This window comes from Quercus robur, chromosome 1, assembly GCF_932294415.1.
Source record: "Quercus robur chromosome 1, dhQueRobu3.1, whole genome shotgun sequence".
In the NCBI taxonomy this organism is placed as follows: domain Eukaryota; kingdom Viridiplantae; phylum Streptophyta; class Magnoliopsida; order Fagales; family Fagaceae; genus Quercus; species Quercus robur.
In genome coordinates, this window is record NC_065534.1 from 2,029,881 (window position 1) to 2,042,166 (window position 12,286).

General features: G+C 34.2%; 1 protein-coding gene across 3 annotated transcripts; it reads right to left on the bottom strand.

Moving 5' to 3' along the window:
- Positions 1 to 180: 180 nt before the first annotated feature.
- On the bottom strand, positions 181 to 8,431 carry LOC126715274 (kinesin-like protein NACK2). 3 transcript variants are annotated; one of them, XM_050415819.1, is made up of 16 exons: positions 8,186 to 8,431; positions 7,530 to 7,783; positions 7,215 to 7,304; positions 7,003 to 7,103; positions 6,672 to 6,785; positions 6,486 to 6,570; positions 5,855 to 5,922; positions 5,280 to 5,339; positions 5,069 to 5,193; positions 4,425 to 4,623; positions 3,423 to 3,560; positions 2,763 to 2,852; positions 1,790 to 2,674; positions 838 to 1,038; positions 734 to 807; positions 181 to 574 (listed from the first exon to the last, which is right to left on the bottom strand). In XM_050415819.1, the coding sequence occupies exons 2-16, from the start codon at positions 7,759 to 7,761 to the stop codon at positions 247 to 249; spliced, it is 2,790 nt and encodes a 929-aa protein (XP_050271776.1). In that variant the 5' UTR covers positions 7,762 to 7,783; positions 8,186 to 8,431; the 3' UTR covers positions 181 to 246. The 3 variants fall into 3 exon arrangements, with proteins under 3 accessions (XP_050271776.1, XP_050271783.1, XP_050271768.1); XM_050415826.1 differs by having other exon boundaries at positions 181 to 449; positions 493 to 574; positions 734 to 1,038; positions 8,186 to 8,430; XM_050415811.1 differs by having other exon boundaries at positions 734 to 1,038; positions 8,186 to 8,430.
- Positions 8,432 to 12,286: the final 3,855 nt, after the last annotated feature.

The window sequence follows — 12,286 nt, forward strand, 5'->3', positions numbered from 1 at the left end:
CTCAAAAATTAGAGAATTGAGTGATGAAAACAAAGTTATTGTTTGCCAAACAACCTTTTTGTTATTGGTCCCACCATTTTTGAGTTATGAATTATAGAAACAAAGAATTGAGTTATGGAATTTGCCAATCCAAACAGCCCCTTACTCACCTATCTAGGTACATATCATGCACAGCTTGCATGGCAAAATTTGCTTCTAGATCAATGTAATAGAGAATTTAAATGTAGTAGAACTACAAGTGTTTTGTTATAGATTTAACAGATTCGATATCAAATTCCAACCCATCCATGACTTCTTATCGAAAGGGTTTGCAAAGCTTAGCTCAAACATCTCCTTACTCTGTTCACCGGATTCTTCGCAGAAGCCAACCAATTTTGCAACTATTTCAGCACTCTCTATAATGTGCTCCATGTCATAAGGGTTTGTCCACAACTTGTTCACCAATTGTAATCTCCTTTGTTTTCCACCCGAAGGAATTTCCCATTTTGAGTTAAGGGATTCTATCTCATCTGCTGTTAGTTTAGAACTCACCCTCTTAGCTAGATATTCCCTTTCTTGCTTAAGAGCCTTGACACTGCACATTCAACACCAACAAACATAATTATTAACACAAGTCATGAGAAATTAATTGTGTTAACGTGATATTGCCTACTTGCATCAATCATAGGTTGGTCTAAATCAATGTTATTGTGAAACAAAATACTGTTGGAACTACTATGAATGCATAAAATACCTCGCTGAAACAGAGCCTGCAGGTTCATCACCTAAAAGTGCAGGACTTGCATTGCCAAGCTCTGCAAAGTGCTGCTCCAACCATGTCAACCTTCTGAGTTCAACCTCCATGTATATCTCATCAGCAGGGTCTCCCTTGAATAATAGAAAAAATTGAGTGCGGTGAATAAGTGAGACATGGCACAAATGCCACAACATTACAATTTGCTTTCTCTCATCCTCAAACTTTAACTTCCATGGCTTTGATGGACTCTGATCAATTATATTGGGCTCATCGGTTCCAGCCACAGTCTCTAGCTCCAATACCTAAATCAATAAATGAAATGAAAGTGAATTAAATTGAAGATACCAGCATTCTTTGTGTTGTTCAACAAAATAGAAAAATTACAACTTAAATTTCACATTCCGGTATTAAAAAGTGATTTGAAATACTAATCAAAATTACTGTTTTGGTATTCTATATTCCACTGATAGACATAAAAAAGTGATCGGCAAAATCAATTATTGTTAATGCTTTAAGCAATTGGTTTTTTTTTTTTTTTTTTGAGAAGATGCTTTAAGCAACTACCCCTGAAGGAGGAAGAAATAGTGATCGAATATCTTTAATATTCATTACACATAAACACTGGAAGCAAAACCCAATCATCCATGGGGAAGATTGGGGTGTAGATGTTAAATTCATCTTCATGCACTTGAAGCTATGAGGGATCAGAACACAAGTCTGATGGTGTCCAGCATGGATGATAATCCATGCAGGTTTTGGGACATGGAATTATAATGCATAGATTATTTGAAGAGGCAATTTCCTTTAAAAGAAAATAAGGGGGACAAGCCAAGCCAAGTCAAGAAAATAAGGGGGACAAGCCAAGCCAAGAAAAATAAACATTTCCATAATTTTCTTAAAAACCAGAACTGAATGCCTAATTGATAAAATGGTGAGTAGCATAGCTCAATTACTCTTAATCCATGAAATAGAAACTAGACCATGCTGGTCGAATAAGAAGTTAAATTGTGAAGAAAGATACAAGGAACTTTGGGCCATATAAATGGTTCTTACCTGGCAAACGAGAAGCTGCTTTTGGTATTGAAGCTTTGCTACCCGTTCTTTTAACTCAGTAACATAGGCTCTAATGCTCCGTATGTTCTCCTCGGCAGCATTCTTAAACATCCTCTGCATTTTCTTCACGTTAACTGAATTTGATTGCTGTGAATCAGGAGGTCTGTCCTTTACTGGAGTTGCTTGAAATGGCCTGGGCAATGTATCACTACTTGGCAAAGCATCTTTATTCTCAGGGACTTTGTTCTCCAACTCGTATTCCATTTTACGAGAAGTGGACAAAGGTGAGCAAGGGGATCGAATTATATTTTGCATGTTTGCATTGTTGCTGACAGCAAAAGGAAGAAATTTTTTCTTTTTGGATTGGGTCTTGCACTCAGGAGTCTCCTTGCTACTTGCGAAAGATGAAACCAGCTGATGTATAGATTCCTGAACACTCTCAAGCTTCTTTTCTAAAGATTCAATGGTGCTTCCTTGAGTCTTCAATCGGGTTATTTCTTCCATCAGGTTGGTCTTCTCTCCAATAACAATTTCTTCAGGAATGAAGCTAATTGCTTGCATGTCCTTTATTTCAGACAACAGCTTCGCAATAGTTTCACCAGTTTCTTGACTCCCTATTCTATGGGAAGAAACCTCCTTATGCAGTACTTCAAGCGCCCGATTTGCTTCCTCACCAAGCTGCCTCTGCCGTTGCTCAAGCTTTCTTATTTCATGCACAAGCATGGATGGATCCGTTGAAGTAGCAGATTGCCTCACCATTGCCTCCCTTCCAACTGCATTTCTTGGTCTAGTTACTGGTGTAGTTTTACCAGAAGCCGATTGATCTTCATCAGGAAAAGAAAGACACCTAACAACTTGACAAGAAGGCCCACATTGGTCCAAACCCTGAAAGTGTTATGTGATTTAGGCAAACACTTAAATGAGTCAAAGACAAAAATATAACCATAAACATTTAATAGTGATCGCCATGGACCTTTTGTGCCTTGTGTGATTTTCTCTCTTCTTCAAGTTGGTACTCTACAAGGTCTCTCTGTCGCTTTAGCTCTTCCATCTCCCTCTCCATCTACAGAACAGATTTTTCTTCACAGTTAAACATACATAGAGATTGAGAAAATGCCCCTCACCGGCTCACCCCACCCCACCCCACCCCTTCCCTTTTTCATTTTTCAAATCATGCAAACAACTTTGCCTCTTTTTTCTTTTGTCTTTTTGCTTGATAAAAAGAATAATAGCATATAAAACATATTGATCAAGTAGATGCCTAAGAACCAAAGTCATTAGGCCCAAGCCCAACTCAACAGTCAACAGCAACAATGTAAATAACACAATGTCGTAAACATTAAGCTGTCGTATATCTTAGTGCATGTCAAATTTATATGTAGCCAAGTGTTTAAAGGGGAAAGAGGATGCAAGTAGCTGTAGCCCTTGAGTAAAGTTCATTGGAATTGCATTTTTATGAAGCCATTTACCAGAAGGTAAGACTCACAAAATCTCAGTGGCTAAAAAAATAGCACAATTTAGCCATGTCATTTAAGACATACGTATATAGTGATTGACTGGAAACGTATTTAACTTAAATAAATTTATGGTTATGGAAGTTCCAAATTATTAATTAGTCAAGAAACAAGCATACCTGCTGTATTTTTAGGTCCTTCTCCAATAGTAAGGACTTCAAACATGAAGATGAAGAAGACTCGGGACTTCGTAGCTTTGCTTCAAGCCTAGCCACTTCCTTCTGCAAATCCTTCCGGAGTCGCTTGTCTGAAACAACCTAAACAGAAAATCCAGTAGCAACTTGAGCTGTATTTATTGTTTCAGGTATTTTGTAAGTCATGCATACAATGTATCAACACAATGAAAGATCTACAATTACATATACACATGCATAAATGCATAAAAAAAGATATATAAAATATCCTTGTGTTTCTTTTTATATCTACATTTAGGTGGATAAGATTAATATAGCCTTACATTGTTATGGTGTCATTATAAGCAAACTTTAAAAAAAGGAACCCCATTGCACACAGGTTATGCAACTGACATGACATTAAATAAGTCATTACTTGGGTATGTCATGGTAAGTGATTCCTTGGAAAAGAAGGAGCTACAGAGGTCACAAAAAAAATATTTGCAATCTTTTTTTTTTCCTTCTCAGTATAATTAGTGCAAAATTATTCATGATGGGCTGAAAAGAAACAGGAAAACGTTGTCTGCAATGACTGCAAGAAATGCCCAAAAAGTAACTATTGATGCATGTGCACCTACATATAAATGGACACACATGCACATTCATATTAAAAAATGTCCCCCTAAGTGCCCCTCCTTGAATGCAAAATATGAGCTTAATTGCTTTATTTCTTATAGACAAGATCCTACCTTCTAGAAAAGTATATCAGCCTGAATTATAGTTTCTAACAACTTTATCAGCATTAAACTTAGATCAATACAAAAGCAATGAAGAGCTTCTGCTGGCTTTTATAGAAAAGCACTCCCTTATGACAATATTAGTATAAAACATTTAACCGCTAGACATTCAGTACAGAGAAGTATTAACTATAATTGATATCAGTGAATATTGTGTGCTTGAAACGAATATAATATAATTTTCACCAACTAAAATATTGGATTATCATACCATGTTTACTTGGGCATTATTGGTAACTTCCTTTGCACTAGTTGCAAATGAGAGTGTATTCCTTGTTTGCTCCACATGACTTATAGCAGGACTCATGGTACAAATAATGGCTGTACGAGCATTTCCCCCAAGTGAAGACTGCAGTATTCGTGTAAGCTTTGAATCCCTGTATGGTATGTGACCACTCCTTTTGCCTTCGCTGAAAAAAAAAAACATAAGATAAATAATAAAAGGCAGTTCATTTACGGTTCCAACATTTTCCATCTGTCAAGATGAATACTTTTTTCTTATTGTTTAGTTACACACAACCATTAGGTATTGAAACCCTTAACCTCACCCCCCCCACCTTAATCTTACAAGAGAGGAGGAGATGTGATATGAGCTAGAGCTCATTGAAGAAGACAAATATTAAGATACTTATATATAAAATTTACTTAATATCTCATTTTACAAAGCCTGTATAGATTCATTCATCAGAACCTGCTACTAAGTCATTCATTTGAACAGATTTTCAACCATCTCTAGTTTAATCACCAATAATTTTATATTGGGAATGTGACAATATAGCACTAAAACAAACTTAGAAAATTGGAAGTTCTAGATGTATTAAATGGTGGTGCTCTTCAGCATTTGCAGTTGCTTACCTTAGCTTCCTGATCACTTTTGTCAGTGTCAACAAGCTACGGTTGATGTGTTTGCCTTCCTTCAATCTTGTGCCATCTGCATTTGTTTGGGAGGCACGTTCACTTTCAGCAAGATCCACAAGATTCTGTATAGTTTAAGAACTCCAATCAACATAACAGAACAATTCTTTACTAACAGGAAGCCAAAATGAGGGGAAGCAGACATACGTACCAAACTTGCTATGAAGGACTTTACGCATCCAGAACTTTCCCGAAGGCTACTCTGTACAGTCTGAAAGCCAAAAAATGAAAATTCCAGCCTTATGCATGAACATGTAAACCGTAACAATAGTGCATCATCATAAACGCAAATAAAAAGATGATGGATTGTATCTGTAACCTAAGAAAGCGAGAAGGATATATCTAAACTTGATACTCATATAAATATAATCCTGATAAAGAACAGAAGAATGGGGGAACAACCTACTCCATCACAAGAAAACTAGAAAATTGAGAGAAGCCAAATAAGGTAAGAAAATCCAAGTCAAAATAATGCCTACTACACTACTGATTAGCATATGTGAAGTTTAAAATTAAGGCTAAAAAACAAAAATAGAGAATAAACAGAGTTAGCACCCCCTCAATCCCCCCTCCCCCCTTCCCCAACCCCTTCACCCCCAAAAAAAGGAGGAAAAGAAAATTGATGATTAAGGTATTGTCATTTTGTACTTAAAAGTTTAACAACATATGCATGATAATTTATATTGGGAAAAAAACTCATACAAGGAATTAATTAACTCTATATACCAGCCTTATTATCTGATGTGATCTTGAGCTTTTATCATTTAGAGCAGTTTCTCCCACCTGCCTTTGAGCTGCACCAACAAATTTTTCTTACCATAAGAGCACATAGAACATTAAAGAAGATGCAATAATGGCTAAATATTTAAACTTACCATTTCCTAATAACTTAAACTTTTGAAACAAGCAGTAATTTATAATAGTATCAAAGCAGGTGAACTTAAGTTTGAATCCTATCTCTACTCTACCTCCCATTTATTTTATTTAAAAAAAAATTCAAACGTGTTGGGCCCCACTTATTAAGAAGGCAAGGGGAGTGGTAGAATTATGATTAAATGATTATTCACCATTTCCTAATAGTTTAAGATGTTGGGATAAGTGGTAATTTATCATCATCAAATGTAGTAGGCTTTATCTTTCTTTACACATTTAGATTCATTTAATATATATAAGGAGATAAAAAAGCTAGTTGATATTATACACTTTAAGTAGTTTTGTTAGCTAACAAAGCAAGATTCAAATTAGTCAATTCCAGTAAATATTTAAGTTTTCGTTTTAAAATACAAAAACAAACTAAAATTATATTATCCCTCCTAAAAATCTTATAGCATATAATTTGCTTAGATTCATAGATTACCTTCACAAATTCGAATTAAATGCTGCAAATGTTGGCCATCCTTAACAACCTCTTCAACAAGTTTTTCCACAACAGTACCTTTCTTCTGTGTTTTAGAAAATGAAAAAACAAAAAAAAAAGACAGAAATTAAGGGTTACAGCAAACACATAATGAATCTTTCTAAAAACTTCTTCATGGGCAGGTACCTCATGATCATCCAAAAGCCGAAGGGAACCAGATTCACGATTCAAAAGGTCAACAACAGTCTCATTGTAGATCTCTAAAGCAGAAACCCTCACAACAAAATCCCTCTCCTGGTGCTGCGAGATTGAAATAATTTTACACAGGGGGGGGGGGGGCACAGATATAAACTCAACTTGAAAAATCATAAGATAGTACAAGATTATACATAATAGTAAGCTATGAGATTTAACATGCATGTTTGTCCTTCAGAAGATAGTATGTTTCAGCTTGATTTACAAGTGTGTAATTATTTATGGTATTTTTCAATACAAAGGGGGTCCCAGAAGAACTTACATTTCTGATATGTTCATAGATATCCTTAATAGCATTTTCTGTGATTCCTCTCATGGTATAAGTCTTGCCACTGCTAGTCTGCCCATATGCGAAAATTGTTGCTGAAAAAAAGGTGGGAAAGTACTTAAAATCGGCCAAAAGAACCAGTTATCACTTGAGAAACATAATTAAAATTACAAGTTGCTCGCTAGATAAGCTGCAGCTGCAGTTACCATTAATTCCAGTAAGTGCAGATAGAGCCACATCCTTAGCACCTTCTTCATAAACCTTCTGATTCGAGCAAGTAGGACTAAAAACTTTATCTGTCACATTTGAATAACAGAAAGCAAACAAAAATCTCATTTCATTTATGTGTTGAGTGTGGACATACGTAAAAAATGTGGACAACGCATGTGAAATTATGGACATTTTGTGTACATTAATGAGCGCATAAGAATATTTCCTAGTCAACAAAATTCAACAAGAACATTTTAAAAAAAATTAGTCAATTTAGATATAACAGCATATATATATATATATATATATACCAAAGGTGTATGTGGTTGCAGGGCGCTCGTGATTGGGGTTGTTGAACACAATACTATGCTCATCCACGCAATCCCACGCAATGAGATCATACATTGCTTGTTCCTTTCGGCTCAGCGGCCTCATCCTGACAGTGACTAATATTTTCTCCTCCCGAAATTTTGAACCGCCCGGGGTGGACGAAAGTGTCCTTCGAATCTTAGTCAGCGGAGTGACTGCAGATGTTCGAATCATCTTCGCCTTTTACTACTCTCCACTGTGCAAAAAATTAAACAAACAGCTTACGATATCAATTAAAAAAAAAAATACTTGCAAGAATGAAACCTAGTTTCTTGAAATCAATTTCTCTCTAAGGAATTCTAAATTCGGCGATTCTCAATCACACGTAGACTACGCAACCTAATCTTGAAATTTCCAGAAATCATAAAATCAAATTCAAATTCCTCATACAAAATGAAATTAGTTATAAGATTTTTCCAATATCCTAAATCCAATGGATCGCTATTTACAAAAATAGAAAGTGAAAAGAGGAAAACTGATTTCTTGTATTTAACTATCGCAACAAAAAATCACCTGGAATTGAAAAACCGAACAGAAAACATTTTCACAGAAAAGAAAAACAAGATTTAAAGTAAAGAGAGAAATGAGATATACTCACCACAGAGAAATCTGGAGTCCTTCAAAAGATGTTGAAAGAGCGCCTGAGAATCAAGAACCACCAGCGGAGTAGAAAAACGACAGCGTTTTTGAGTGAAAGAACGAGAACGAGTGTGCTCTGTTTTGTCAGTGCTTTGTGAAAAACTATTTTGAAAAATCAGTGACAGTAGAGGGAGTTGAAGCAAAGAGAGAGAGAGAAAAATGTAAAGGCCCTTTTTTTGTTTTTGTTTTGAGTTTGTTTCTTTAATTTTGTTTTGTACCATTCACGTTCTGTTTACGCGCTCCTGAAACAAAATATAATAGTAGTAAGTTTGAATTTTGTGGGGCCCACAATCCATTATCCAATTAAATATGTACACGTGTGTACGTAGATCATATCCCGATGATATCTAAGCAAATCGGGTTGGGGCCCAAATTTCCCTCTTGGGCCCTTGATTCCTAATTGGGTCTGATACCTTACAAGGTGGCCCAGTACCAACGGGTTAGAGCTTAATGGCCTTTGTTTCGATAGAGCTATGAAACTAATTTTATTATTATTATTTTTAATCTATCACACTAATGTTATTACTAATCAATAGCTCGTGCAATGTACAGAAAATTTTAATATATATATATATATATATATATATATATATGATAATTATTATGAAAGTAAAAAAATCTGTCTTTTGTAAATCTTTTGAGTGTATGTAATTTTTGTATAGAAATTATAATCATTTTGTTAAAAAAAAAGGTATTTTTTAATAGTTTAAAAATGTATAATCGAATTAAGATCATATATCATGATCTAAAACGTAAACTCTTCCAAAATTCTATTGAATTTTAAAACTGAACTAGTTCCTTACTTATTTAACTAATCATAAATTGTCAAAAGTCTCATAACTCAATTGACATTTCTTAATATCTATACTATTAAAAATTCTTATAAAAATTTATATATATTAAAAATTCATGTATTAGTAGGAGTTAAACTTGTCAATTTTTAATATATATGAATTTTTAATATATATATAAAACACAACTTTAACTCCTATTAAAAATTTATATATATTAAAAAAACTGATAAATTGTCAAAAACTATTGTTAATGTATATATATATTAAAAATTCAGACAGTTTTATTCTAAATTTATTTTCTGAGTTTAGTTCCTTTACGATAAATTTTACATTTTTATTCTAAATTTATCAGTTTTTTTTTTACTAACAATAGTTAAACTTTTGTAAAATGATTCTTATAAAAATTTAGAATATTTCATTACTAATATAAACAAATGGGGGGAAAATGTTAATTTTTTAAAACCTCAAAGGAGGAGAGTGGGGTTTTGTTTGGGTTTTAGTGGGAAGACAACAATGTTTTGTGTCCCTTGTGAGTGACAAAAAACAAGACAAGATTTTTCTCATTTGCTTTGTGAGAAATTTAGGGTGTAAATAAATCAAGTCATTCATAAACAACTTAATTAAATAAAAAATTAATTTATTTTTGTTTGTTTATAAACAAGTCAAGTTTGAGCTTGAACAAGATTGTGACCAATAGGACTCCATAAAATATTGTTCATGAATAGATTTTTTTTTTTTTTTTTTTTTTTTAGAATACTAAGTATTTTTAACACACATACATGGAGAGAGGGGAGAAGGTTTTTTTAAAAAACTTACAGTGATGTATTTCCAAAAGGGCCTAACACTTGGATATACAGTATAGACTTTAAACCTCTTTAACTCACACTCATTTTCCAATGTGGGATTAACCCTTTTTTTTTTTTTGAGAATACTAAGTATTTTTCACACACACACACGGGGAGAGGGGAGAAAGTTTTTTAAAGAAACTTACAGTGGTGTATATCCAAAAGGGCCTAACTATTGTGATGAACAATAATGTTTGATAAAATACAAGCCAAGCTTAGGTTAATTCATAAGCTTAGTAACAAGCTTGGTATGAGCTTGAAAAATAAACTTTATTTTACTAAGCCTTTAATTAATTGGAAGTTTAGACCTATAGTCCTCCAAACTAAATGAGTTTGATAACGTACTTGTTTTGGATATCGAGTTCAAGAGCTTGATATTGAGCTTGAGTTTAAACTCGAGATCAACTTGACTAATGAATCAAGCCAAGCTCAAGCTTTTGAACCTTTTGATGAGCTCAAGCTCAAACAAGCTTGATTTATGTTCAAGACAAGCTTGAACATTTTTTATTTGTTATTAATTCAAACCTAAGCATTCAATACTTGACAAAAATCAGCTTGTCTTATGAGTACTCAATAATGACATTTACAAGTATTCTAAATATTTTTAATGATTCTACCATTTCAGTCAAAAAAAAAAAAAAAAATTAATGATGTTTTTTTTTAATACCTAATTTTAATGACTTAATATTGAGTACATGCATTTGATACTGCAATTTTTTTGAGTAAATGCGCAGTTTTTATTATTATATATAAACAGAGTAAATGCATGGTTTATTAAAATAAGAAAAAACACTTTAATAGTTTGGTTCTACATGAAGGCACAACATAAAGATGGAATTAGATTCAATCTATGAATCCGTGTCTTAGTGGCATCTTCTAGTTTTTATGGAGAAAATTTAGATTTAAATCACTTTACCCCACTTATTGTAAGAAAAACATACCTAAGCCATACCTATGGAATATGTAATAAAGAACAATCCAACGCCACATAAGTTTAACTTTATGATTTCAGTCCCAAAAAAAAAAGTCTAACTTTATGATATCTAATATCTTTGTTAAAAAAAATATATATATATGGAATATGTAATAAAGAACAATCCAACGCCACATAAGTTTAAAAAGTTTAACTTTATGATGTCTAATATCTTTCTTCAAAAAAAAAAAAAAACATTTTAAACTTGGTAATTTTTTTATAATAATTAATAACAAAATAAAATTGAACCTCATGGGTGGATGTCTTTACTCTAAAGTGAAACTTCGGTATGAAAATTGTGGGAACACTTCCTGCATTAAGCAGTTTTTGTCCGCTTTGGGGAGCCAGTCCCTCACGGTTTTGTCACGAAGGGGTAGGAGCGAAGGATTTTTGCCATGAAGTGATTGACACCTAGGCTCACCCGAGTCCCACATCGCCTAAGTAACCCTCCCACTCATGGTTTATAAGCTTCTGGAGCGGCCATGAGTGTACCACTACTCAGCACATCCTGCATTAAGCAGTTTTTGTCCGCTTTGGGGAGCCAGTCCCTCACGGTTTTGTCACGAAGGGGTGGGAGCTAAGGACTTTTGCCATGAAGTGATTGACACCTAGGCTCACCCAAGTCCCACATCGCCTAAGTAACCCTCCCACTCATGGTTTATAAGCTTCTGGAGCGGCCATGAGTGGGAGGGTTACTTAGGCGATGTGGGACTCGGGTGAGCCTAGGTGTCAATCACTTCATGGCAAAAATCCTTAGCTCCCACCCCTTCCTCTCTCTCTCTCTCTCTCTCTCTCTCTCTCTTTATATATATATATACTATTAATAATAGGATTCCCAGTTTGGGTTTCAATATTTTGCGTTCTAAAATACCCTCACACAAATTTTTAGACTCTTTAAAATACTCCTATCTTTTAGTTAAATGAATGACTTTAAAATTTTTAAAATAGACTTTTAATTAGAGTAGACTTTTAAAATGAATGACTTTTAATTAAAATTTAAATTTTTTAAAAATAGACGCCTAATGACTTTTGGAAAAACTCAACCGTTGCCGACTGCCGGAGTAAACAGGTCGGGTCGATCAAACTTCAATGGGTGGTGGACGGGTTAGTCGGCATCATAGATCTAAGAAAACGGCGAGAAAAAGTGCGAGGAAACTGTGAGAAAAAGTGAGAAAAACCCAGATCCGGCGAAAATCTCATCATAATCTATGAGATTTCACCATATTTGATGGTAATCTCATCAGATTCAATGAGATTTCGCTAGATCCGGTCAAAATCTATTCAAATCTACGTGAAATATCGCCCGAATCTGGGTTTTTTTTGTCGAGATTTGGAAATTTTTCACCGGAATCTAGAATTTTTTTGCCGAAATCTAGGTTTTTCGCCAGTTGGTTCGGGTTTTTTAGGTTTTGGGGGGAGAGAAACCGAAACTGACCTGTCGGAGTCGA

Excerpts from the sequence above, each read along its gene's own strand:
- LOC126715274 (XM_050415811.1), bottom strand. The coding sequence starts at position 7,761 with ATGATTCGAACATCTGCAGTCACTCCGCTGACTAAGATTCGAAGGACA. Across the intron at positions 5,923-6,485 it reads TTTAATTCGAATTTGTGAAG|CTCAAAGGCAGGTGGGAGAA; the intron begins GTAATCTATGAA and ends TTGTTGGTGCAG. Across the intron at positions 5,194-5,279 it reads AGTCCTTCATAGCAAGTTTG|AATCTTGTGGATCTTGCTGA; the intron begins GTACGTATGTCT and ends TAAACTATACAG.